General features: G+C 42.5%; 1 protein-coding gene across 7 annotated transcripts in view; it reads left to right on the forward strand.

Annotated features, from left to right (window-relative positions):
- The window catches only part of Bcas3 (BCAS3 microtubule associated cell migration factor), a 486,981-nt gene that overhangs the window by 54,087 nt on the left and 406,634 nt on the right, over positions 1-26,260 (forward strand). For all 7 annotated transcript variants that reach the window (XM_057774686.1, XM_057774690.1, XM_057774688.1 and 4 more), the window contains exon 7: positions 10,678-10,750. In XM_057774686.1, coding sequence (XP_057630669.1) covers positions 10,678-10,750 — 73 coding nt within the window. The remainder of the gene's footprint in view (positions 1-10,677; positions 10,751-26,260) is intronic.

Raw genomic sequence — 26,260 nt, forward strand, 5'->3', positions numbered from 1 at the left:
AACAATGTAATGTGTATGGTATGTACAGGTAGGTACTGTGAAGAAATAAATCTGGGTATGGAATAGAATGTGATGAAGGATGATGGAGAGAGGGACCTTTCTGACTACGAGATGTTTTGGCCAAGTTGTTAAAGACATCAGAGTGTATTCAGCAGAGAGTAGAAAGTGCTGTGCTCTGAGCTGGAAAGCCTGGGAAAGCCCAGTGTGGTCCAGACTGAGTCGCGTGGATAGGCGTCAGATGAACTGTGGCACTGTGGTCAGAGCAGGAGCCAGGGCTGGCATCACACAGGAGTAGATGTTAATGTTGTAACAGCCTCTGCATGTGTGCGTGGACAGTCAAGTCCTCTGCTGCACAGCAGTGTGCAGAAGCTGTCAACCTCTCCGTGGACAGTTAAGTCCTCTGCTGCACAGCAGTCTGCAGAAGCTGTCAACCTCTCCGTGGACAGTTAAGTCCTCTGCAGAACAGTGGAAGATTTTGGTGGCTTTGACCATCTGACAAGTCTAATCTGTGAAAGAAGGCCTGGATGCAGAGTGAATTCTCAAAAGATGTGTAGGGCTAGCATAAGACCCATGATGCTGGCTTCAGCTCCTGGCCATAGAAGAAAAGAAATCTCTGCTATTCTGTACTGTACTCGAGACAGTTTCTGAGTTCACTGGGAGCTACAATGTATGCGTGTATTTTGAATATCGAGGGCAAATGCCAAGGTGTGCTTTGTGACCACATTTAGATCCAATAGTTGAAGGCAGTGAGATTTTGTCCTGACTCTCTTGTGCTTGGTCCAGGTTCGTGAAACTTCTGTCTGGCTTCTTCCGTGTTTCAATCCCTGTCTTCTCTGTTTTTTTTTTTTTTTTTTTTTTTTTTTTTAAGGCACTTGGTCACATTTTCCTGTTTAGATAAGAAAAAGACATAAGAAGATCATCCAATTTATGACAGGGATTATTTATGAAAAATCTGATAAAGTAGAAATTGCCCCTTATAAAAAAAATTCTGACAGCTTAAAAACTGACACAAGAATTCACTGATCATACAGTCATTGAAATTTCACATTTTGCCTGTATCTTGAGTGCTCACAATGAGAGAATCTATAAGTAAAACACCTCAAGGTCAACCTAATGACGTCTGTTTTTTTTTTTTTTTGTTTGTTTGTTTTTTTTTTTTTGTTTTTTTTTTTTTTTTTGCTTTTTCGAGACAGGGTTTCTCTGTGGTTTTGGAGCCTGTTCTGGAACTAGCTCTTGTAGACCAGGCTGGTCTCGAACTCACAGAGATCCGCCTGCTTCTGCCTCCCAAGTGCTGGGTTTAAAGGCGTGCGCCACCACCGCCCGGCTATGACGTCTGTTTTAAAGGAAATGATTTCAGTTAAAAAAAAAAATAAGGTGACACAGCTTGTGGGAGGTAGTGCAAGAGGATCCGTGTTCCGGCGACATTATCAGCTCACTGTGCCACATTATCAGCTCACTGTGCCGAGAGGCTGAGGAGAGCCTAGGCAACAGGAGACCTCTTCTCCTTGCGAGGAGGCAGGGGGGTTTGGGGATAGATTGGCTGAGTGGTTTAAATGAGTTTAGTTGTTCAAAGAAATCCTTCTGGAAAAGATTTTCTCAGTAAAAATTTATTAGTGAGGACATACTGTTGTGTAAAGTCTTTATATGCAGGACACTGTCTTCAACATCAAAAGGGAGAGGCGCAGTATTTCATCACCAGTTGGCATTTTATTTGCCTCTGGATCTGCTTTTGGACTCAGGTAGAAGCTGTTTTTAAGTTGATGTCTTGGAATCTCCAGGCTGATTTATGAGCTTAAGCTCTTTGGTTCAGATGCGTTTTCAATGGCGTGTGTGAGGGGACATTAGTTAGCGGTTTCTGACAGGCTAACTGTTTTGAATTTTGTTGAGTGGTGGAGGAGCTGGTGACTTGGTGAGCAGGCCCGCTTTCATTACTTTAATTGTGTGATTTATTAGGATTTTAAGCTTTTTGTAAATGTTTTAGTGTTATAGGACAGAATTAAAAGGATTTAGAATAAAAGGAGTTTAACAAAAGGACTTTGCAACAGGATTGCAGTAGTTTTTGTATTTGATGGATTTGGTTAGCTACATTTCATTTCAATCATCATGGTGCATTCTGTCAAGTGCTGTGGAGCAGGTGTGTGTAACGTCATTCTCTCTATTGTCCATGCAAACACACACAATTTATATATAAAAAGTTAATCCGCTCCAATTTGGAGGATTACATTACTGGAGGGCGATGACTCCATTAGGCCTCAGGAAAAGTACAAGCTGCTGTTATGTGCATAAAAAACCCAAATGAATACTGCACTGTTTATTAGTGTGTAGAATTTATACTTTAAGAATTGTATTTATTCAGACCATCCAGAATAAAGATACTTAAATGAGAATTAAAATTTACTGACATTGTTTTCAAACTATGAAATTGTAGTTTTTTTTTTCCCAGTTTGTAGAAGGTTCTGCCTCAAATGCATGTAAGTATTTTGGGGATCCTTGTTTCTTGTGGTTCAGTCATTACAGTTGTCTTTTTTAGTGGGTACCTGGTGGGTGGCCCTGTACTCGAGTTAGGGCTTCTCTTTTGCATCTTACAAACTTGGCTTTGAATATCCATAAAGAGCCTAAATCTTAGTACCTGTGTTGTGGCGAAGTCTGCTCACTGGTAGATTCTAGGAGGCCAATGGGAACCAGTGGAGTTCTTCAGTTGCATTTCGAGAAGTGTGAAATAATCAAGCCAGTCTTGCCAGAATTGGACTTCAAAACCCGATGTTTCTTCCATCGAATTAACGGATTGGTCTGCACAGAGCAGGTGCAGACTGTAAACCCAGGAGCAGACTGTGTGAGGAGTGAAGGGTTGGCTCTGTGCAGATGAAGTCCAATTGTAATTAATTTTGTACAGAAATAATATAGGCTTTGGATCAGTTAAATTTTAACTCATACTTGGATTTAAAAGTCAGATTATTAATTGTTAAATCGGATTTGTAGCAGAAGCAGAAATAATCCATTGTAAATTATGTCTGAACAGACATGTAATTTTTATTTCATTTAAAATTTTATATAATATCATAAAACAAATTTATGTATTTTTAGAGTACTGTGTAATGTTTTGATCTTGAACAAATATTCTTTTTTGTTTATTCATTTTTTTTTAATATGGAGATGGAGTCAGACCTTAAACTTGCCGTCATCCTCCTGCCTCAACCTCCCTAGTGCTGAAATGAAGAGGGTACTTACTCCTCATGCCTTGCTTTTGTTTTCCTTCTTGGTTCTTCCACACTGACTTTGAAGATTTCTTGTGAATATTTAAAGTGTCCTGGAAATTTTCTTCAGTTTATCGCTGGTACTTTTCAAGTTTTAAAATAATATCTACCATTTGAAAAAAATGGTTTTTTTTCCCTACGCACTCCTCCCCATTCACTTCCTTCCCTATTTCTCTGTGGTTTTGTTAAGTAGCTGAGGATGACCTTGAACTTCTGACCCCACTCCTGCCTCTACTTCCTAAGTTCTAAGACAGCAGGGATCAGCAACCAAGCCTGGTTTATGCAGTGTGAGGAATAGACTCCAGGGCCTTGAGCGCTCTGGGCCAGCACTCTGCTTTCTGAGCTGCACGCAGCCTCCAGAGCTTCCTTCACTTCATTACCCATTTCACATTGGGTTTTGTTTCATTCCACGTTTCAGAATCTTCACATTTCCCAGAAGTTAGTAACGGTGACGTCATAAATCCTGCTGTTTCTTCCTATGGAGACACTTTTCTAAACTACTGTAGATCCTTTCCTGTCCCTGTACAGTTTGCAACTTTACCTTCACTGATTGAGGCGTTTCCCTCGTGCGGTTGCTTTCCTGGAGGCTTCTCCCAGCACTTTCCAGTCCTTCCCCAGAGGAGCCCTGGGTGATAAGGATCTGACACTAGTGTTTGGGAGGAGTCCTGGGCCTGGGAAAGGCGGCTTCGGCATTAAGCATTAATGCTGTTATTTAATCCTCACGTCACCTGGAGCTGCTTACTGTCCGAGGCTCTCTAGAGAGTGGCCTTTCAGGCTGCTAGGAATGGGGAGGGTGAGCTAAGTTGTCTAGAAGTAAAGTTTTTGCATCTGAGAGTTTCTCAGGTAGCCAAGTGACAAGCTGGTCTCCCTTTGTTTTAGACTGGTTCTTTCATATCCAGTCCCGAGTGTACCTGGTGTAATCTCTTACTGTGCCTTTTATAACCCTTTATATAAAGTCCCTTTAATCTTGGGGTGCTTTTCTACCACTGAAGCCTTTAGCTTTTACTTTGAACTGCTAAAATGGTCGATACTTATCTCTTTGTAAGTTTGATTGGGGTTATTACATATTTTAAAACTTGAAGAATTGCTCTCATAGAACTTTTAGAGAGAATAAAATTAAACACATGTTTTCATCCCCTCAGTTTGTATTCAAATTTAAAATAAGCCCCAGCTCATCTCTTGGCATTTGGCTTCTTGTTTAAAGTGAACACAGACATTTTACAGTAAATTTATGTATCACATGGACTGAAAACCAGAAACGATTTCAACATTGAAAAGTTTCTTTCCACTTCTCCAGTCTTCTTATTTTCTTTGCCTCTCCTGTCAAGAATGATTACAATTCCTATGTGTCCTTGGGGAGGGTGTGCAGCGGAAGGGATGCTGTGTGTCTGTGTCTTCCCACTCTTGTGTGTATTCCCCTTTCTTCATTATGTTTGCTGCCTCCTCTGTGTTTACATTCAGTGCGTTTTGTTTGCAGTGGTGGGGTCTGGATCTTCCGTCACACAGTTGGCCCTTTCCTCCTTCACTCTTTTAAACAGTGCTGGAGTGAGTAATCGGGCATGTAAATTGTTTCTCATCCTTGAGTGTGTGTGTAGGATAAAAATCTCAGCCATCTTATGTGTAGATTCAGGGATTTTAAATTTATAATTTTGATTGATGTGGTGAAAGTTTCATCAAAATTTGGATCTTGTGTTTGATAAATGTCAATTTATATGAACACAATTTAGATTTTAAGTGGAATGTCTCAAGAAATTAATTTTTTTTTACTGAGAAGCTTCTGAAAAGCAAAGGACACTGTCAGCAAGACAAAATGGCAGCCTATAGAATGGGAAAAGATTTCACCAACCCCACATCAGACAGAAGACTGATTTCCAACACATACAAAGAACTAAAGAAATGGGTCATCAAAGGAACAAATAATCCAGTAAAAAATTGTGGTACAGACATAAACAGAGAACTCTCAACAGATGAATCTAAAATGGCTGAAAGACACTTAAGAAAATGCTCAACATCCTTAGTCGTCAGAGAAATGCAAATCAAAACAACTCTGAGATTCCATCTTACACCTGTAAGAATGGCCAAGATCAAAAACACTGATGACAACTTATGCTGGAGATGTTGTGGGCAAAGGGAACACTCCTCCATTGCTGGTGGGAGTGCAAACTGGTACAGCCATTTTGGATATCAATATGGCGATTTCTTAGGAAATTAGGAAACAACCTACCTTAAGACTCAGCAATACCACTTTTGGGTATATACCCAAAGGATGCTCAATCATACCACAAGGACATGGGCTCAACTATGTTCATCGGAGCATTATTTGTCATAGCCAGAACCTAGAAACAATCTAAATGCCCCTCGACTGAAGAATGAATAAAGAAGATGTGGTACATTTACACAATAGAGTATTACACAGAGGAAAAAAATAATGACATCTTGAAATTTGTGGGCAAATGGATGGATCTAGAAAACATCATATTGAGTGAGGTAACCCAGATCCAGAAAGACAAATATCATATGTACTCACTCATAAATGGCTTTTAGATATAAAGAAAAACCAGCCTACAATTCACAATCCCAGAGAACCTAGACAACAAAGAGGACCCTAAGTGAGATGTACGTGGATCTAATCTACATGGGAAGTAGAAAAAGACAAGATCTCCTGAAGTAAAGGGGAGGAAGGGATAGGAGCAGAGAAACATATATAGCCCAATACAAACAATAGAAAACATCCATACATTTTTAATAAAGATAAATAGATTTTAAATTTTTATTTTATTTAAAAGTTTATATGATTGTGTGACAGAGTCTGTGTTTCTCTTTCTGTGCGTGTGTGTGTGTGTGTGTAAGAGAGAGAGAGAGAGAGAGAGAGAGAGAGAGAGAGAGAATATGCTTGTTGCATGGAGTTATATAGGGGCCAGAGAAAAACTATTGGAAATTTGTTTTCTCCTTATTGGGTCCTAGAGATCTCACTCAGGTTATCAGGCTTGCCTAGCAAGCATGTATATCTGATGAGCCATCTCACCCACTCCTAGCTGAAAAATTTCCGATTTATCTAAAGTATTTGGAATAATATGAGATACTGCTCATCATTTGATGATCCATCTGATTTCATTACATTTTATGTTTCTCCTACCAGACCATCCTAGATAAGATATTAGTTTTTTAAATTATTTATTTATTTTTGATCTAAAGAATCTTGACTAGGTGTGGTGGAACTCAGGAGACAACGGCAGGCGTGTCTCTTTGAGTTCAAGTTTAGCCTGACTGGTCTACAAAGCAAATTCCTGGCCAGGCAAGGTTATTCAGTCAGGGTCTTGTCTTCAAAAGAAAAAAAGAACCACCACCACCACCAACAACAACAATCAAACAAAAGCAAATCTTTAAAAGCAAAAGTATAGCAAGCAACTGTATCATAGAAGAGTAATAGCTTCTCTTCCCATAGTTGGTGGCTGATCCTAAGCTTTAGGCTGGCAGCAGAGGAGGAATGGCAGAGTCACGCAGGTGCTATGCAGTGGGGTCTCCAGGAAAGCAGATGGGCAGCAGGCACTAGAGTGATATTCTGGAGGTTGCATTTGTAGGAAGCCAGAGTGAGTGGAGGATCCGCTCCAGTGTGTTCACTAAGTTTGCTCATTGTTTAAACTAATTTACTTTTAAAAAAAACAATCTTTTCTCATTTTGTATACCATTCACAGTTCCCACTTCCTCCCCTCCTCCTGCTCCCTCCAACTCCCCCACCCCCACTCCATCTAGAAGTCAACAAAGTCTAGCATATCATACCAAGTCTCCCCCTCCCCCCATCTAGGCTGAGCAAGGTATTCCTCCAAAGACAATGTGCTCCAAAAAGCCCGTTAAAGCAGTCTGCCCCAGCCGCACAGCTGTCACCCCTATTCAGAAGGCCCAGTTTGGTACTATGCTGGTCCCCCACTGTCAGGCCCGAGTTAGTGGGCTCCCATTAGCTCAGGTCAGCTGTCTCTGTGGGTGCCCCTCATGGTCTTGACCCCTTTGCATTACCCCTCCTTCCTCCCCTATTGGACGTAGGGAGCTCAGCCCAGTGCTTTGCTGTGGATCTCTGCATCTGCTTCCATCAATTGCTGGATGAAATTTTTGTGATAATTAAGGTAGTCGTCAATTTGATTACAGGGGAAGGCCAGTTTAGGCATCCTCTCCACTATTGCTTAGGGTCTTAGCTGGGGTCATCCTTGTGGATTCCTGGGAATTTCCCTATTGAGAGGTTTCTCATTAGCCCCATAAGGGCTTCCTCAATCAGTCTCTTTCCTTGCTCTCCTTCTCTGTCCTTCCCCCATCTCGACAATCTCATTCCCGCATGTTCTCCTCCCCCTTCCTTTCTTCCCTCCTTCCACCCGTTTCTGCCTTCCTTCTCCCTCACTCCCATGCTTCCAATTTTCTCAGGAGATCTTGTCTATTTCCGCCTTCCCAGGGGGATCCATGTATGTTTCTCGTACTGTTCTCCTTATTACCTACCTTTTCTGGGGTCATGGACTGTAGGCTGTTTATCCTTTGTTTTACATCTAATATCAACTTATTAGTGAGTACATATTGTGTTTGTCTTTCTGGGTCTGGGTTTGCTCACTCAGGATGATTACAATAGTCAACTTGGCTAAGATTGCATAGGCTGCAGAGGATGTGGAGTAAGGGGAACACTCCTCCATTGCTGGTGGGAGTGCAGACTTGTACAGCCACATTGGAAATCAGTATGGCATTTTCTCAGAAACCTCAAGACTTATCAGTACCACTCTTGGGCATATATTCAAAAAGTACTGAATCATACTATAAGGACATTTGTTCAACTGTCTTCATAGCAGCATTGTTTGTAATAGCCAGAACCTGGAAACAACCTAAGATGTGGGATACGTTTTATTACCATTGGTTAATAAAGAAGCTCCTTCGGCCTATAGCAGAACAGAGTATAGCCAGGCTGGAAGAGATTTATAGAGAGCATAGGCAGAGTCAGGGAGATGCTATGTAGCTGAGACAGACATCGGACCCTTACCAGTAAGCCACAGCCTTATGCCGATACACAGATTGATATAAATAAGTTAATTTAAAGCCGGGCGGTGGTGGCGCGCGCCTTTAATCCCAGCACTTGGGAGGCAGAGGCAGGAGTTCGAGACCAGCCTGGTCTACAAGAGCTAGTTCCAGGACAGGCTCCAAAACCGCAGAGAAACCCTGTCTCGAGAAACCAAAAAAAAAAAAAAAAAGTTAATTTAAGATGTGAGAGTTAATAAGAAGCCTGAGCTCATAGGCCAAACAGCGATGTAATTAATATAGTTTCTGTGTGATCATTCGGGTTCAGGCAGCCAGGAATGAACGAGCAGTCTCCACCTACAAATCTAGATGCCCTTCACTGGAAGAGTGGATAAAGAAAATGTGGTACATTTACGTAATGGAGAAAAACAATGACATCTTGAAATTTGCACATAAATGGATGGAACTAGTTTGTTCATTTTTTAATTCTTTGGTGCTGGCAGTGGAGGAAGTCTGTCATGTGGGAGTTTCTTCACCCCTTGAGCAGGTTTGATGAAGGTCAGACTGCTTCACCTCCTCCTGTGCTCTAGGTGTAGACCAGGAGCAGCACAAGCTCTCCAAGTACCATTAACACGGTTTTCAGGACTTTCTCTTAATTGTATGGTTGAACATCTTTCTATGTCATTTGTACCCAAAGTGTATTTATTATTTTAATCTTATTTTTTAAAAAGTTTGTTTTTAGTTACGTGTATGTGAATCACATGCATGTGTGTTTCCTGAGGAGGCCAGAGGGGGAAGTCACATCCCTTGGAATTACAGAAGTAATTCTTGGAGTTACAGAAGATTGTGAATTGCTCTCGGGTGCTGGGAACCAAAGCAAGGTCTTCTACAAGAGCAACACTACTAAATACTACTATTTTAAATATGGGTTCTGAGGATCGCACATAGCTCTGTGTTCAAGGCACACACTTAACTTACTGAAGTATCTCTTCAACCATGCACTTGGTTGATCTTAAGGAATATTGCAATATTATGTTGACTAGTATTTTGGCATAGCCTTGAATGAGACCATCGATGTTGAGCACACTTGTGTCCTTACTGACTTGAGTGGGAATACTCTGATCTATTAACTATTATTTTAGTCTGTTTCTGTAAATAGTCATTACTGTGTTAAAGCAACTATTTTTGAACACTCTAGGGAGGTAGAAGCAGGGGATAAAAATTTTAAAGCCAATTTTGGCTGCATGGTAAGTTAAAGCTAACCTTGGATTCATGAGACCTTCTCAAAGGGAGAGGGAGAAATTAAAAAAAAAATTTGGGCTGGAAAGATGGGTCAGTGGTTAAGATTACTGGCCGCTTTTCCACAGGACTGATGTCCTGGAATTCACATGGTGGCTTACTATAAACCATCTGTAACTCCGTTCCAGGGCAGCTAACACCCTGTTTTGGTCTTGGAGCATTGCAGGCAGATTGCACACAGACATAGATGGGCAGAAGATCCATATACATAAAAATAAAACAATGAATGAAAAGAAAAACTAGGTGTTCTGGTAGTACTCCCTGAGGCTGTAGGATCTGGAGTTTAGGGCCTGCCTAGGCTGCAGAAGTAAAACAGAATGAAACAAGTTAACTTTGTTGTTTTCTATTGTTGCTAGCATGAGTATGTATAGAGTTGAGTCAAATCTTTATTCTGTATGTGCTACATTGGCAGGGTTATTAGTGGTTGGTCTGTTTTCCAGCATTTGTATATCCCAACAACTAGCAAGGATTCGTTTCATTTCTTAGGTGACTTTAATGAAACTGTTTCATTAAAAATTTTGCATTCATGCATAAATACTATGATACATTTTTATAATTTTAAAATCATAATAGTTTGGGTGTTATGCACATGCTATTTTTTGGGGGGGAGGGAGTTTCAAGATAGGATTTTTCTGTGTAGCCATGGCCATGCTGGAGTTCTAGATCAGGTTGGCCTTGAACTCAGATATCCGCCTGCCTCTGCGAAGATTAAAAGTTGTGCACCATCCCAGGCTGGCAAAACATACCAGTCATAATGAGCTAATCAGCACTATAGGATGGTTTTTTTTAATCCCACAGAGAATGTTGGTAAGATTGAAACAGGTGCCAATCAAACAAATCTTTAATAAAATGTCAGTATCTTTAACATTTAAAATATTTTCCTTCACTTTTCTTTATTTGTGCATTTAAGTGGGCCAAATGCATTGTACTAAACAAATTTCTGTTGTGTGTATATATGAATGTAAACACACATTCACAAACTTGTATAGATATTTACATTGTTCTGTTCATGGCAGACTAGGGATTTCCCACTGCTTTATCCCATCCTCTGTTATAAATATTTTGAAATAATGGCAAATATACAATATACATGAGTTTCTCAAAACATACTTTTTTGTCTTATGCTCTCTAACAGGTGCTCAAAAATGTGATAACTTTGCTGAGAAAAGACCTCTTCTTGGTGTTTGTAAGAGCATTGGATCTTCGGGGTAAGGATGTTTAAACACCTGTAGCATTTGCTATGACGTTTTTACCCACTCTTTTTTCTTATATTGTGGTGCTAAGTCAGATGAAGGCGGTAATAAAAGGTTACGGTTGTCGGCATTGAGGAAAGTGTTACCGAGTTCGTGCATTTGTAGTGTGGTATTAATACCAGTTCCTCTAGTGCAGAAGTTGCTACCGGGTGGTCATAAATTGATGCTGTGGCTTGTGTTTGATGCAACTTAAAGGTATTGCTTGGTTTTCTCACTAATTCCTTATAACACCATGAAAAAAGTACCATTTTCCTTTTTGATTGACACATTGAAAAAACAGGTTTTCTGACCTCACACAGGGTTTGATTGAGTGTGCTATCATGTTCACACTATCTTCTATGAATGAGGGGTGCTATTTTCTGTTTTTATCTGCTTCTTCCATGTATTAAATGTTAATCATACTCTTCCTGGTGAATTATAATTTCCCAGTTATCCATTGTGTTCCCTGTATTTTAACTGTCTGCATGATTCCAGTTAGGAATATGTTTAGTAAGCTGCAGTGTTGTACACAGTCTGGTGAGTCTAGCTAGGCATCCCGGGGTAGTGTAATGTTTCTATGATGCTCTAGTGACTTATATTCTTTTTAGTTTTGACATTCTTTCAAAGTATCTCTTTAAATAATGATCACTGGTGGCCACTATGTCCACTTGAACTCTTCGTTGAGAAGTGATTGTTCCTGTGTTCCTTTGTTGATAGGGAAGGTGATTGATGGGTAGTAGGCAGGCAGCTGGTAGCTGCCGCCATGTGCTTTTTAACCATGGTGTACACTTTAGGTATGGGACTTTGGAAAAGGAAGATATTTTAATGACATATATATTTAGGTCATGGAACTATATCCACCCAGAATAAAATAATTCTATGTGTAGGTTTTACTTGCTGCCTGTGCCTGAGGAGGCCAGAAGAAAGTATCAGAGCTATAGTTACAGATGGTTGTGAGCTTCCATATGGGTCCTGGGGACTTGAATCTGGGTGCTCTGGAAGAGGAGCCAATGCTTTTAAAGAACCATAGAGTCCTCTGTCTAGTCCCTAATCCCTTTTGAGACATGTTTTTACTTTGTAGTTTAGGCTGGTCATGAAGGCTTCATGCCATAAACTCCTGGGTGTTGGGCTTATAGACTTGAGCCATCATAATTAGCCAAATCATGTTGTCTTGATTATTACTAGTTATGAATATAGTTTGACTTCATGAAATGTGTTTAGGGTTTGCTGTAAGAACAGTACTGATAATAAACACATGTGTATTGAAAGGACATCATGACACTGGCTTTTACAATACAAACTGGACACTGTGGCTGTCTCCTACTGGGAAGGCTGAGAAGTCAGTAGGTAGGTGTGCCAGCAGTCTCAGTTTGGTGCTGAGGGCTTCAAGGATTCCTGGAGAGCAAGGGTCTTGGGTCCAGGTAGAAGGCCCATCCTGTGTCAGTTAATGGTAGCTGCCGCAATAGCAGAAACAGGACAGATGAGTTCACCAGGGAGGGCAAAGGAAATCACAAAACAGAGCTGCTTTCTTTCTTTCCCTCCATCTTTCCTGGGCTGCCCCTAGAAGGTACTGCACACACCTAGAGTGGGCCTTCTAGTGTCAAATAACCTGACTGAGAAAATTCTTCACAGGTGTACTTAGTGGCCTGACTTTAGTTGATTCCAGTTCCCGTCAAGTTGCTAGCTACGATCAGCCATTACAAGTCAGCACCCCCTTGTCAGTTTACACACAATCACCTTTCCTTGTGTCATGCTTAATTTCCAACTTACAGCAATAAAAATATCATAACTTTCTAGCGTGATATATCTATCCCAGGTACAACTGCAAATGTGTAATTTTCCCACACAATTGACACGGTATCATGAAAAATTCTTAGTCTTTTAGTACTGAAAGCCCAATACGGAGATATAAATTTAGAATACATCATCAGCGCTACTGTCACAGCCAGTGCTGCATCACATGGTAAAGAGATGGAGGAGATAAAACACATCTGTCTAACATTTTAACAGACCAGGACAAAGTCGTTCTTGGAAATTCAGTCCTCATTTCCGTAACTGGTCACATGGCTGGTCCTTACATATGACATCCTCCACTGCCCATTCTGTATTTCCTCCAGCACCTAGGATTCGCTTTGTTCATGGGCCTTTGGGCTGTGGCAAAGATGGCTGGGGAAAGAGTCTAACTGCGCACTGAAAGGGCTATCCTGCCTCCTAGACTGTTGCTCTCCTTCTCTGCTAACATCTTTTTTTTTTTTGGTTTTTCGAGGCAGGGTTTCTCTGTTGCTTTGGTGCCTGTCCCAGAACTAGCTCTTGTAGACCAGGCTGGCCTTGAACTCACAGAGATCCGCCTGCCTCTGCCTCCCGAGTGCTGGGATTAAAGGCGTGCACCACCACCGCCCGGCTCTGCTAACATCTTATGATGTGAATTTACATGGGGCACAAATCCCTTTTCTCTTTTTGCCCATTGTGTAGAGATCTGTCTGCACACCGCTACCCCAAACATTGTTCTCACCAGCTTCCATGCCTGGGTCTTCCATGTCCCTGAATCCAGTGAACCAAGCAAAGTGTCCCACCATGTGCACTGCCCAGTGTCCTCCTCTGTGACGTAAGCCTTTCAGGGCTGTCCCAGAAAGTGGGTGTCAGTGCTTCCCTTGTCCACTTTTGGGTGATGCCTGCATACCATTTAGGGTGGTCCATAACCCAGACCTTGGTCTTCTTCATGCTCACGAGCCATCCATAGGGCACACCCCATGCTTGGAGACAGTATGACAGGAACCAGAACCACAGGCAGTAACTACAGCCGCCACGGCGTAGATAGCGAGGCGTGGCAGAGCGAGCGGTGGCCGGCCGGCAGCAACAAAGCTGCTCTCTCTTTCTTTGACCTCCTTTATTGGTGCTGCCCTTATTGGGCGCCCACATTTTGGGTGGGTCTTCTCACTTCAAATAACCTGATTAATTAAATTCCTCACAGGTGTGCCCAGCAGCTTGCCTTTTAGTTGGTTCCAGATCCAGTTAAGTTGAGGATCATTACATTTCTTGAAGTATTAACTTCTTTTTGTTGTTGCTATTAAAAAACTAGGCTTTGGGGAGTTTACTTAGTATGGAACATTATGTCAGGTCCAGAAGGATTCAAAAGCTAAAAAACCCAACCCCTTTCCCAAAGATGTAAGGATATTATGTCAAATCCAAAGCAGAACATGTGCGTAGAACTGGGCTTTCGACGTGTGGAGGAGCTGAGAAAAGGGGGAGGCGGGTGAAGGTGGTTTAATGATGGAGGCCTCCAGAAAGGAGCATCCGAGGCCGGGCCTTCTGAGTGAGAGTCTCGGGTAGTTGCATTGCAGGTAGAGAAAAGCAGAGTAAACGGATTAAAATGTCTGGAGCGTCGGAGCACAGCCATGTGCAGAGCGGGTGGAAACAGCTTTGGGGGAAGTCAACAGAGGCATCAGAGTCTGAGCTGTGTTTAGGCTTGAGCAGCTGCCAAGCTTTGTACTACAGTGGGGCTGGGAGGGATGCGTGCCTGCAGCTTCTCCCATCCCGGTGGTCAGTGAACAGGGCTTCAGGCGCCTTCTCCCCAGCTAGAAGTGTCAGGTGTTTCCTGGCCCTCGAAATATTGCTGATGGAAGTTCCTGACTTCTGGGCCTGCGCGTATCCAGAGCCCAAGGCTTGTGCAGTTTAAGGCTGTCACTCATGGAGGCTTCATGAATGTGTAGAAGAGGCATGCGTATAAGGGTTTAGGGCTAAGAACAACATAGGAGAACAGAAAAAGCATGAGTGTGTAGATGCTTTGGCAAGGTGCAGTCTTGACTCATGATTCTTGAGCAAACCCTCCTTTGGCTCTTTAGTTAGTTACATGCGAGGTGAGGCAATTTCCCGAAAGCCAGGCCTTAATATAAAGCAAGAGTAACATCCCTGAGTGTTTCAAGTTGTTAAATCTTGCAAAGACTTCAAAGTAAGTTAATCTAAATTTATTCTAAAAATTAAATGAACTGCATTAAACATTTAAAAAGTAGCAGTCACTCAACATATCTCAAAAAGAAGTTATAAATTATAAAATAAATTCATGAGAGTAACCCAGCACCATATTCAAAGTAGCTCAGAAAAGCAGAGAGGCTTGATAGCTTACAAGGGAGCCGAAAGGGGATGTGGACTCCAGGGAACATGGGGAACATACTGTAACGAATTCAGATGTTTATAGGCACATAGGTGTGAGTGTGTGTGTGTGTGTGTGTGTGTGTGTGTGTGTGATTCAGCTTTAATGAAGCTTTGTCTTTCTAATTTTAGTAATTTATTTTTATTTTATATTCATTGGTGTTTTCCCAGCATGTATGCCTGTGTGAGCGTTTGAATCTCTTGGAACTGGAGTTACAGACAGACAGGCAGGAGTTTCCGTATGGGTGCTGGGATTTCAACCTGGTTCTTTTGGAAGAGCAGCCACTGATCCTAACTGCAGTATGAGCAGCGGTGGGCTGCGTTCCTGCCCAGCTCCACACAGCTAGCTTTACCTGAAATAATTACACGGAAACTGTGTTCTTTTGAACACTGCCTGGTCCATTAGTACCCGCCTCTTTTTTTTTTTTTGGATTTTCGAGACAGGGTTTCTCCGTAGCTTTTTGGTTCCTGTCGTGGAACTAGCTCTTGTAGACCAGGCTGGCCTCGAACTCACAGAGATCCATAGTTCCAGCCTCTTATTGGCTAACTCTCACATCTCGATTAACCCATTTTTAATAATCTGTGTAGCCCCACGAGGTGTGGCTTACCAGGAAAGATCTTAACCTGCGTCTGTGTCGGGTGGGAGAATCATGGCGACTGCCTGACTCGGCTTCTTTCTCCCAGCATTCTGTTCTGTCTACTCCACCTACCTAATTTTCTGTCCTATTAAAGGGCCAAGGCAGTTTCTTTATTAACCAATGAAATCAACATAAAACAGAAGACTCCCACATCACCTAACCACTAAGCCACCTCTCCAACTCCTTCCTTTCTAATTCGAAAAGTATTTCCCTTTTCTTATGAACCCTGCCAACTCTGTGAATAAAGGATTTGTTTTTACAAAATATTTATTAAAAAATCACTTTGTCATAATATAATATCATAGAAGAAGAGTCGTGGATTATTTTTCATGATAATTTACTGAGGAGTGAACTAATGATAAACAACTTATTTCTCAGAAACCTTCAGAGAAATAGAATCAGTAATGTAAGCCTTTTGATTTGAGGGTGTATCCCTGTGTGGGTCCCTGTAGGGTGTGATGGCTGTCTCCCTTTGGAGGTGTTGGGTCCCTGTAATTAGAGGAACAAGTGGTTTGAAGCTGCCTCCTGTCCACGGTGGGAACTGAACTCAGGTCCTCTGGAAGAACACCAAGAACTTTGATGAATGACTGAAGATCTGTAGCTCATGTTGGCCTTGAATTCAGGTTGACCCTACTCTTTTAGCCTCCTGAGCTCCTTAATAAAGGTCATGTTAATTAGAAGTTGGAGGAGATTGCTTGGGATAATAGGAATGTGGCTTTTCTTTTTTGCCATGAAATGCCCTTTACAAACAATTCCTGCCACTTTTAATGCCTGAATTGTGTTTGTGAGGTCTGGAATCACAGATTAGACTGTATTACTTCTGCGGGCAACAAAACAAGACATTCCCACCAGTTTTTGCAGCTTATAGATAAGAGCTGTTGTGCAGGGCCCCAGTCCTTCCTCTTGCCTTTTTTGCAGTCATTCAGGCCTCTTGTGGGTACTCTAATTTTCTCTCAGCTCTTTCCCATGGTTTACATAGTTTTTGGTGTAGCATAGAAGCCAAGCATTAGCATGGAGGTCCCGAGTGGGACTGGTCAGCTATTCCCATGGTTGGTTTGAGACCCCTGGATTCTAGTTCAGGGCCGCAGAGCTAGGGTTTTAGCTCGGTTCAAGACTCTGCATTCTGCCCTTGGTATTGGTGAGGAGATGTGTGTCTGGATAAGAGGAGGAGACGAGGTCACAATGTGACAGAACAAGAGACCTTCCAAAACAAACCTCGAGGAAACCAGGCTTTGTTATAACCGAACCAGTATTTAATGTTTGGAAGTTTATTTGGGACTTGTAGCTATGCTGTGGAATGTTTGTATATTGGGTGCAAAGCCCTAGATTTGATTCCTGGCACCTCAAACAGCAACAAACAAGACTTCTCTAGTAGTAAATTAATAAATAATCAAATAATTATTTCTTATTTTAGATTAAAGATGATTAAATGGTAAAGTCTTTGCCAATATTAAACAGTGTCTTGCATAGTAAATGTGAAACACTTCTAGGGTTGTGTGACCTTTGACCCTCAAGTCATCTTACCAGAGATGTGACCCTGTTAATGTAACAATGGATGTCAGGAGATCTTGAGAAAATAAAGTGACATGGTTATTTCTTTTTCTCATGTGGGTACGGATTGTCTTTCTACATCTTATATTAAACAAGAGACGTTAGCATGAATGTATATGTACAGCATTAATCATGACCACAGTTCCCTTAATCGTCCAGGGTAAGGCAGAGAGCCAGGACCCCACACACTTGACTTATTGTTAATGTAGTTCTACAACGCCCAGTGGGCAGTCTGATGTATGAGTGGTGTGTAAACTTACAGTGCATTGTTATGCCACATTGCAGCTAAATTAATGCGTTTATTTATTTAAAATTTAAATTATATGCACACCTAAGTAGTTTGCTCAAATGTCCTACCAAAATACTTGCTAGTGATCAAACAATAAGAATATTTTTGTTGCTATTTATCTTTAAAATTTTTGGTTTTTCGAGACAAGGTTTCTCTGTGATTTTGGAGCCTGTCCTGGAACTAGCTCTTGTAGACCAGGCTGGTCTCGAACTCACAGAGATCCGCCTGCCTCTGCCTCCCGAGTGCTGGGATTAAAGGCGTGCGCCACCACCGCCCGGCTTATCTTTAAAATTTTTAAGATTTATTTATCTTATTTTAGTTTGAGTGTTCTGCCTGTGTGTATATAAGTGTATCACAAATTATCTCTGGTAACTGTGGAGGTCAGAAGGGGATCCCCTGGAACTGCATTATGAGCTCTTTACTGCTGAGCCTTCTCTTCAGCATTGGCTTTATTTTTTAAAGGTCTGTTTCTCTTGCTTTAATATGATAATATAGCCGGGCAGTGGTGGCAGATGTTTTTAATCTCAACACCTGGCAGGCAGATCTCTGTGAGTTCGAGGCCAGCCTGGTCTACAAGAGCTAGTTCCAGGACAGGCTCAAAAAAAAAAAAAAAAAAAAATCCCGAGAATCTGTGCTTTCTGAGACTCAGCTAGATCAGATAGTACACTCACATTGGATATTTTCAGGGGAGTTTAATTGAAATCAAATCTATAAAGCTGAACTGAGTCATTTTCTCAGTGAAGGAGAACTGTTGACAGAGGTTTCTGTTTTGGCCAGTCCTGCAGCTTACATTAATTATAAACCGGTTGGCCTGTTAGCTCAGGCTTCTTACGAATTAACTCTTATATCTTACATCTTGTCTTTGTTAGCCACATGGCTTGTTAACTTTTATCAGTGAGGCATTCTCATCTGGCTTCCTCTGAGTCTGGGTGGTGACTGCAGACTGAGCCTTTCCTCTTCCCAGAATTCTCCTATTCTGGTTACCTCACTTATACTCTCTGCCTGGCTACTGGCCAATCAGTGTTTTGTTAAACAAGTACTAGTGACAAATCTTTACGGGGTACAAGACCATTGTCCCACAGTAGTGAACCATTACCAGAATGGCCAGGAAAGCTGATGAAGAGTGCCCTGTGACCTCAGGAGGACTCTGCTTACCCAGAGTAAGCCAGAGGCCAGGCTGTCACAAGCCAGGCCTGCATTGCAAAGTTTGAGAGTTTGAGAAACCAGTGATGCAGTGAACATGCTGATCTCCCAGAGAGCAAGATGCATAGATAAATGCAAAGTAGTGAGACCCTGTTTCAAGACATTTCTAAAGAATGAAAAGTGAGCGGGATGGAGATAGAGGTCTCCCAGGGAGAGCGAAAGGAAATTCATTGGCTTCACACTTACATTCTGCACAGTTTCACAGTGAAACTGACACAGCTTTTTTTTTTTTTAAACTATTTTTTTTGGGGTGGGGGGAATGATATATTAACCAGGACTACGACCATGACCCAGGGCTCGAAACCAGAAGCAATAAAGGGGTGATTGGCTGGCAGTATTCCTGTAATATCATCAAACCCATAAAATGAGGCTCTTGAATCCTTCCAGGACTAGACCAGGGCTTGGGCCCTTGGGTTAACCCAGGGACCCCTGGCTGCATCTCTCAAGACAAGGTAAGCAGCGAGGGTCTGGAGGGAATAGCAAGAGCAACCCTCATCCGCCAGCCACCACTGAAGTCTTTCCGCTTCTTGTGCTGCATGGCAGGTCGGAAACCCAATCCATGTAAGATCCTTGAGACCCTCATCTCGGCTTTGCCGCTCATAGAGCTCCATGAACTTCCCACATCCTGCATCCTCATGAGCTAACTGCTCAGCTTCCTTGCCGGCATGGCCCGCTCTGTGTCCACCTCCATCACACATGCAAGGGTGATTTTCCGCTAGGAGGCATCTTGCTATTAGGATGGTAGATGACCATGCGCTCGCTCGGGGATGGGCACTTCACGTTTCCCAATAGCAGAGGGTGGCATGGACTTTCCAGTTCCATTTGAGCTAATGAGGCCATAACGAGGCTGTGAGTTTAGTTCCAGTTTGGGGTCTCTAAGGTGAGTGAGAGGTTGATGATGTGGACATCAGTACTGTTGGGGTGAGAGGCCAGGACGCCGGTGACAGCGCGAGCAGCAGCTTTCTTCATCTCAAAGTCCTCAAGCTCCTTGGTCAGCAAATCCACTTCTGTGGTTGGCCTCTCTGCCACTGGACTCCTAATTTTTCTTCTTTGCTACTTGAGGTTCTGTGACAGTGTCTCCATTTTCTTCATGTCCCTTTCTGGGCCGCTTTTGATCTTTGGCAGCTTCCTTTTTTTTTTTACATTCTTAGTTTTATTTAACTCACCCACAAACACCTCTTCTCCCCACCCTCTCCTCCCATTCCTGTTTAAACATTTAATACATAATGTTTTACTGCATGTATAATATACCCAGCTTCAAGTATACTTTCTAATTTTTTTTTATTGAAAAAAAATTTCCCCCTCCTCCCACTCCTCCCCCCCTCCCTCTCCAGTCCGAAGAGCAGTCAGGGTTCCCTGCCCTGTACGAGCTGGACTGGGATTGAATAAGCATGGGATAAAACCGGACTCTCTGAACATGGCGGACAATGAGGGCTGATGAGAAGCCAAGGACAATGGCACTGGGTTTTGCTCCTACTTCATGTTCTGGCTTTGTGGGAGCCTAACCAGTTTGGATGCTCACCTTCCTAGACCTGGTTGGAGGGGGGAGGACCTTGGACTTTCCACAGAGCTTCCTTCTTTTTGACGGCCTCTTGTTGGCCAGGTCGGAGTGCATGGTGACAAGGCACAGGGTAGTTACTTTTCTTTCAGGAGTGGGGCCTCACTGCTCTGCCTCTGTCGCAACAGAGCTGCTCCTTCGATACTGACGTAGCTTTAATAAAAGTGTATGTTCCCTTGTTCTTAGAACAGTAACGTGTGTGTGTGTGTGTACACACGTGTATTCATGAGAACACCCTCTGGTGTCAGTCGTTTGTCCGGCCTTGTTTGAGACAGGGTCTCTTGTTTGCTGCTGTGCACGTGAGCAGCTTTCAGGGGTTCTTCTGTCTCTGACTCCCAGCATGACGTCAGAACCCTGGGATTGATTGACAGCACGTGCAGCACACCTCTGTTCCTTGTGCTTGTGTGGCAGATACCTACTGAGGCATCTCCCTAGACCCAATTAGAGGTGTTTTAATCAAAATGTTATTTTCTTGCTAGAGAATATCATCCCAGAGGAGGACTTGAACTCAGGTCCTCACTGTTTTGTAGCAAGCCCTTTAGTGAGCCATTTCCCCAGTGCTTTACCAGCATTTTCAAAAATTTTATTCTTTCTGTCTTTCGCATCATGCTTCCTGATCCCACCCATCTTCTCTCTCCACCTCAAAATAAAACAAAATAAATTTTAAGAGAAAAATAGAAAAAAGAAAGGAAGAAGGGGAAAATCTGGTCATGAAGTCTGCAGTGTGACTCTGTGAGTCACACAGTGAACCCTTTCTGCATACATCTTTACATACAGACGTACATTACAAAGAATCATTGGGCTGGTTCTCGGTCCCTGGTCTCTGCTGCAGCATTAACGCTGGGCCCTCACTGGGAGTCTTCCTGGACATCCCGTTCTTACCCTATGTTGTGGAGATCCTGCAGTCTCGGGTCAGCAGGACTAAGCACCACCACTTCCCTCCCCACCCCCCGTGCTCCAGCAGATCACAGATGGGGTGCATGTTGGAGTGGGCCAACACATAACCCTGGTTCTGGGCCTGGTTACTTGCAGGGTTCTTAAGCTGGGGCTTACTCTGTTAAACCATTTCTGTCATAGTCATGTAAGGGTGAAGGGTTACTTACGAGGAAACGCAAATATCCTTATTTGCCCAGCCAGCCCAGACCTGCAGTATAGGGCATGCTAACAAGAATTACCCACCTTGTCCATCAAACAGGAGACGAGCATGGCTGTGTGAAGTCATGGTGGTTCCTCGCTGTCCCTCTCATTCAACATCACATGCACTCATATTGTCAATGTTCATACTGAAACTACAGACGTCACCCTGCTCTGTGCGTGCAGAAGGGGTTGGTATGGTGCCCTCGCTGTCACTGAAGAAAGACATCAGCCTGCTCTGTGTGTGCAGAAGGGGTTGATGTGGTGCCCTCACTGTCCTTGAAGTCACTGATTGCATGTGTCAGAGTCCCCTTGAGTTTTGCATGAAATAATGCAGAAATAATGGTGCAGATAAAAAGGAATAAAGGCTTTGATCACGGAGTAAAAGTGACCATGCAGGATTGGCAGCGGACGTAGAGTAGGAAGTAGATGAACTGTAGATTCGAGTGACTTTATAGAACTCTGTCTGTGATCTAGAAAACTGTCCTGAGGTAGCCATGTATTTGAGAAAACACAAAGTATTTGCACCTCACTAAATAAATAATGAAGCCAGTAGCATTTCGGCATTATCATCTGAGAGACCTTTTGTTTTTATGTTGTGCTGGCATTGGTATGCACTAGTACCTGCCTGCTTGCGTGCGTAAGTGTGTGGCTGGGTGTGTGTGTATGATAATTTCGGAATCAGAGGACAGTCAAAATCTTACAGACTCAAATGTCTACCAAACAGTGGATCACATGGCTTACAGACTTCACAAAATGATTCCAGGGCAATCTTTTTTCAGCTAATAACAATCCTGTTGTGTATTCCAAGTGGGAAGTACTGACTCTCTGTGTCTGGCAGTCTGTCTGTCTTTCTCACACCGTCTCTCAGGCTCCCCTCACCCCTCCGACTCAGACACCACCCCCCTCTTCCTCTTGGAGACAAGCTTTTCACTGTGTATTCATAGCTTGCCTGGACTCTCTATGTAGACCCGACCAGACTCAGACTCATAACCTACCTGCCTCTGCCTCCCGAGTGCTCGGATTGAAAGTGTGAAGTAGAGCCAATTGTTGTTGTTGTTGTTTTGTGTTTGAGGCATGTTGTTCTTGCCATCTTGAAGCTTGTTTTGTAGCCCAGGCTGGCTTTGAACTCATTGAAGTCCTCTTGACTTCTGCATTTTCTGGGATTACAAGTGTGTGTTACCATGCCTGTCTTTAAGTATAGTTTATATTTCTCTTTTGATTTATATTTAGCATAAAAACTCACTTTTGGAGTGTAGGTAATATATTTTTCTCTTTGAGAAAATATAAGTTAGAATACAGTTATGTTAAAATTCTCATGGCAAGTGATTTGATTTTCTATTCAATGTCTCTTCGTTTGGAGACATTTTTAGGGAAAGGATTCTTGTCTCTGTATATCTATATGTAATTATGTTGTTCTGTAGTGTTTCAGTGTTTCTTTTCCTCTCTCCCTCTCTTCACTACCCATTTGTGGTTCAGTTTTTTATTCTGAGGTGTCTTCTCCATCTCTTCCTTCTTTAAAGACAGGGTCTCATACGTATGCTTGCTTGTCCTGGAACTTGCAATCTAGCTTGGAATGGCCTTGAATGTAGATATTCTCCTGCCTCTGCCTCCGGAACTTTGCGATTAAAGGTGTGTCCCTGTAGATAGTGAATCTATCAATTAAAAAGTTGATTGTTGGTGTATGCATGTGCATATATTTGGGTGAATGCCACAGTGCATGTATGCGGGTCAGATGGCACCTCTTGGGATTTATCACCTTTTCCTCCCTTTAGGACATGGTCTTTGTTGTCCTTTCTCTCTGTTGTGTCCTGTGTGGTTGCTGGTCAGCCAGTTTCCTGACAATCGTGTCTACCTGTCTCACTCCACTGGCATTACTGATTTGAGCCACTACTTACCTCTTTATTTATTTTGTGAAGTAGGTTCTAGGGATTGAACTCAGATTTGAGTAAAGACGCCTTGTAATGGCACAGCAGATGCTGACCTTCAGCAGGAGTCTTGTTTTTATTTCCTCTTCTACAGTTTTCTTCATCTACAGGTTTAATCTAAAGTTGGTCCTTTATAACCCTCATTCTCTTGAACTATGAGGCTGGATCTATAGGATTAATAGAAACAATGATGTCTCTATAGGAAAGATGTAGACATGAATTTGTAGATGAAGTACCAGTGTATTTGATAGTTCTTGGTCTCAGGATTCTCCATGGAAAAGTGGTACTGATCCAGGAATATCTTGATGGTTTCCTGTGAAGATTAAGTGGGGCAATATTTTCAGGTTTTCACTACAGTCTGGTACGTATTAGGTGCGGCCTGTACTAATTGATTTGAATTGGGGAGATAGGAAGAGCAGACAGTGAACACTAGCAGGAATTCTCTTCCTGTGTATTAATGTAGTTATCTGATTTTGGGGTTGGGATAAAAGCTTGTACTTTTTTGAGGGAGCGTGGCTTGCTCACCCTTTCTTCTGCCTGTGTTCTAGCTTTGCCAGTCCTCAGGGACTAAGCTAGACTGCACTTGGGGTCTTTCCTTCCTCCGAAAAAGTGTAATTTGTTTATATTCCCTACAGAAGCTGGTGTATAATGCCATATATATATATGTATATATACACATCTATATATATATATCTTCATTGAGGCATAATTGAAACATGATTAACTGCACATACATAATGTGTGCAGTTTGATACATTTTGACATCTGTATATACCCGTGAAACCATCACTCCAATCAAGATAATGAGCATAGCCATCCCCCATAGCATTCTCATGCCCAGCTGTAATGTATCCTTGCACGTCCCTTGGTAGAAGAGGCTCAATTCGAGGTAGTAAGACTCAGAATAGCACCGGAGCCTTGACTTAGTAATAAACTTTGCTGTTGTCTAGTTTCAGGTGACTTCAGCGAGTGGTTAAAAATATAAAAGTTAGCATCCTGAGCTCCGTGTTCCCTTCCGCTCCATGTCCTGAAGGCCTTTTAAAAGCAATGCTTCCCTTTTAGATGCAGTTCATAAAACTACCAAAGGGCTTGCAGTTCCACTGTGTAATCATTTCAAAACAACAGCTTTTTCAGCCACCAAAAAGGATGCAGTCTTGACATTTAAATAGAAAACAGATTGAGTTTTTGGCTGATACTGCAATGCTGGTTTAAATGTTGGTTCAGTCAACTTCAGGCTTAGATTACAAGATTTGCAAATTAAAGGAAACCAAAAGGGAAGGAACATCTGCATAGATTCTGACTTTGTGGAATTCCACCCAGGCTCGCTTACTCTCAGAACAGAGAGAGCATGTGTGCAGCGAATCACCACGCAGAGATCACGACTGTGCTGCGATTATCTTAAGGATGCAGTAGGTAGAGACCAGCAGTTAGCGTGACGATCATGAGATTGTCACAGGGCTCTTATTTAAAAGCCATATTCTAGGAAGATTAGGTGTGTGTGTGTGTGTGTGTGTGTTGAGGTAAAGTCGCTCTGTGGTGTCCTGCTTGTCTTGAACTCCCAGTCTCTAGTCTTCCCTTGCTTCAACCTCTTGAATAGCTGGATCAACGGGAGCACCCGCAGCATCACTCCCAGCAAGATCTTGTGTTGATATAGTGAATGGTATTTAACCAGAATAAAAGCTTTCCAAATGTCACTAATTGTGTTACTTGATGATTTTATTGTATTAGAGAACTGGGGTTTTGAGGAAGGTAATTTGCTTTAACTAAGGTTGAAATCTGTTATAATCAAAGACTATATGGATGTAATTTACTGAGTAAATTATAACACAGACACAGTAAAATTTAAGGAATCTTTGTCTGCTACTGGGTTAATCATACATTATGTATATGATTTTAAGATGTTTGTTATAGGTCACCTAGCATGCCACTTAGAAAGCAGTCTCAAGAGCTGCCTGATTCAAACGTTCCCCACGTTTATTCTAAGGGGTTTTGATGTTGCTTCATGGCACTGTGGGTACTCCATCATCTGTTCCTCCACTAGTAAGGCAAGGCATTGTTTCCAAATGGGAAGAAGCAAAGGCTGTCCCCACAGTCACTTGGCTGTTTCCTTTGATAGTTCTGCGGTAGGGTAGGTGGAGGCATGTGGCTTCTATAATGGATAGCATCAAGGGTGTTCATAGACATTCTATACTAAGTGCCTTTGACAACAGAGAACTGTAAGTGTCATTGGAGTTAAAGTGGAGACACCCTATTTTTGCAGGCAACAAGCTTTGTGGGAATGAAAACTAATAGTGGCATGAGCCACTCTTCCTAGCTCTCAGGTACCATCTGGTGACTCTGAGTACCACATGCCAAGCAAGTGTAAGTGTCCTACCAGTAAGCTGCATCTCCAGCGTGTGCGCGAATGCATGCGCGCGTGCGCACTCACACACTGTTCATTTCTGTTTGTTTGACATTGATAGCTAGGAGCGGAATTGCTGTGCTATGCCTCTTTAGATATGTGCATGTAGTTTTATGTATTCTAGGAGTCTCTGCTGATGAGTGTGGGCTTCTCATAGACGGGACAGTGTGGTGCATGTGTGTCCTTAACTCTCTTCCAGGAGGTTGACCATGCAACACCATTTTCCCGTTTGTAGTCACTTAGAGTCGTCAGACCTTTGCTCGCTCCCCGTTTTCCAGCTGCTGAACAATGTCAATTAGTGTCTCTTTCAGTTTGAGAAATGTCAGCTGAACTGTAATAGCACAAAACAAGATTTTGTGGCAGAAGTCTGGTTGGAACAGATCCTAAAGGGCGGCAGAAGTCCTTATGTCATCTAGCTCATGCGTGGGGAAAAAGGTCAGAGAGGAAGGCCCTGAATAGTCATTTTGTTGGAAGGGTAGGGTCGTCGGGTGTGAAGTGGAGGAGGAATGTTTAACAGTGCCCCAGAGCTGTGTTCCGCCTTGAGTACAGTCGGGAACCCACCGTGTGCCCCCTTTATGCCTGCTAGTTACCTCAAGTACTTGGGCTTTTTAAAAAGATTTCGTTTGCTGGGCGGT

The sequence above is a fragment of the Chionomys nivalis genome, chromosome 7 (genome assembly GCF_950005125.1).
Source record: "Chionomys nivalis chromosome 7, mChiNiv1.1, whole genome shotgun sequence".
Classification (NCBI taxonomy): domain Eukaryota; kingdom Metazoa; phylum Chordata; class Mammalia; order Rodentia; family Cricetidae; genus Chionomys; species Chionomys nivalis.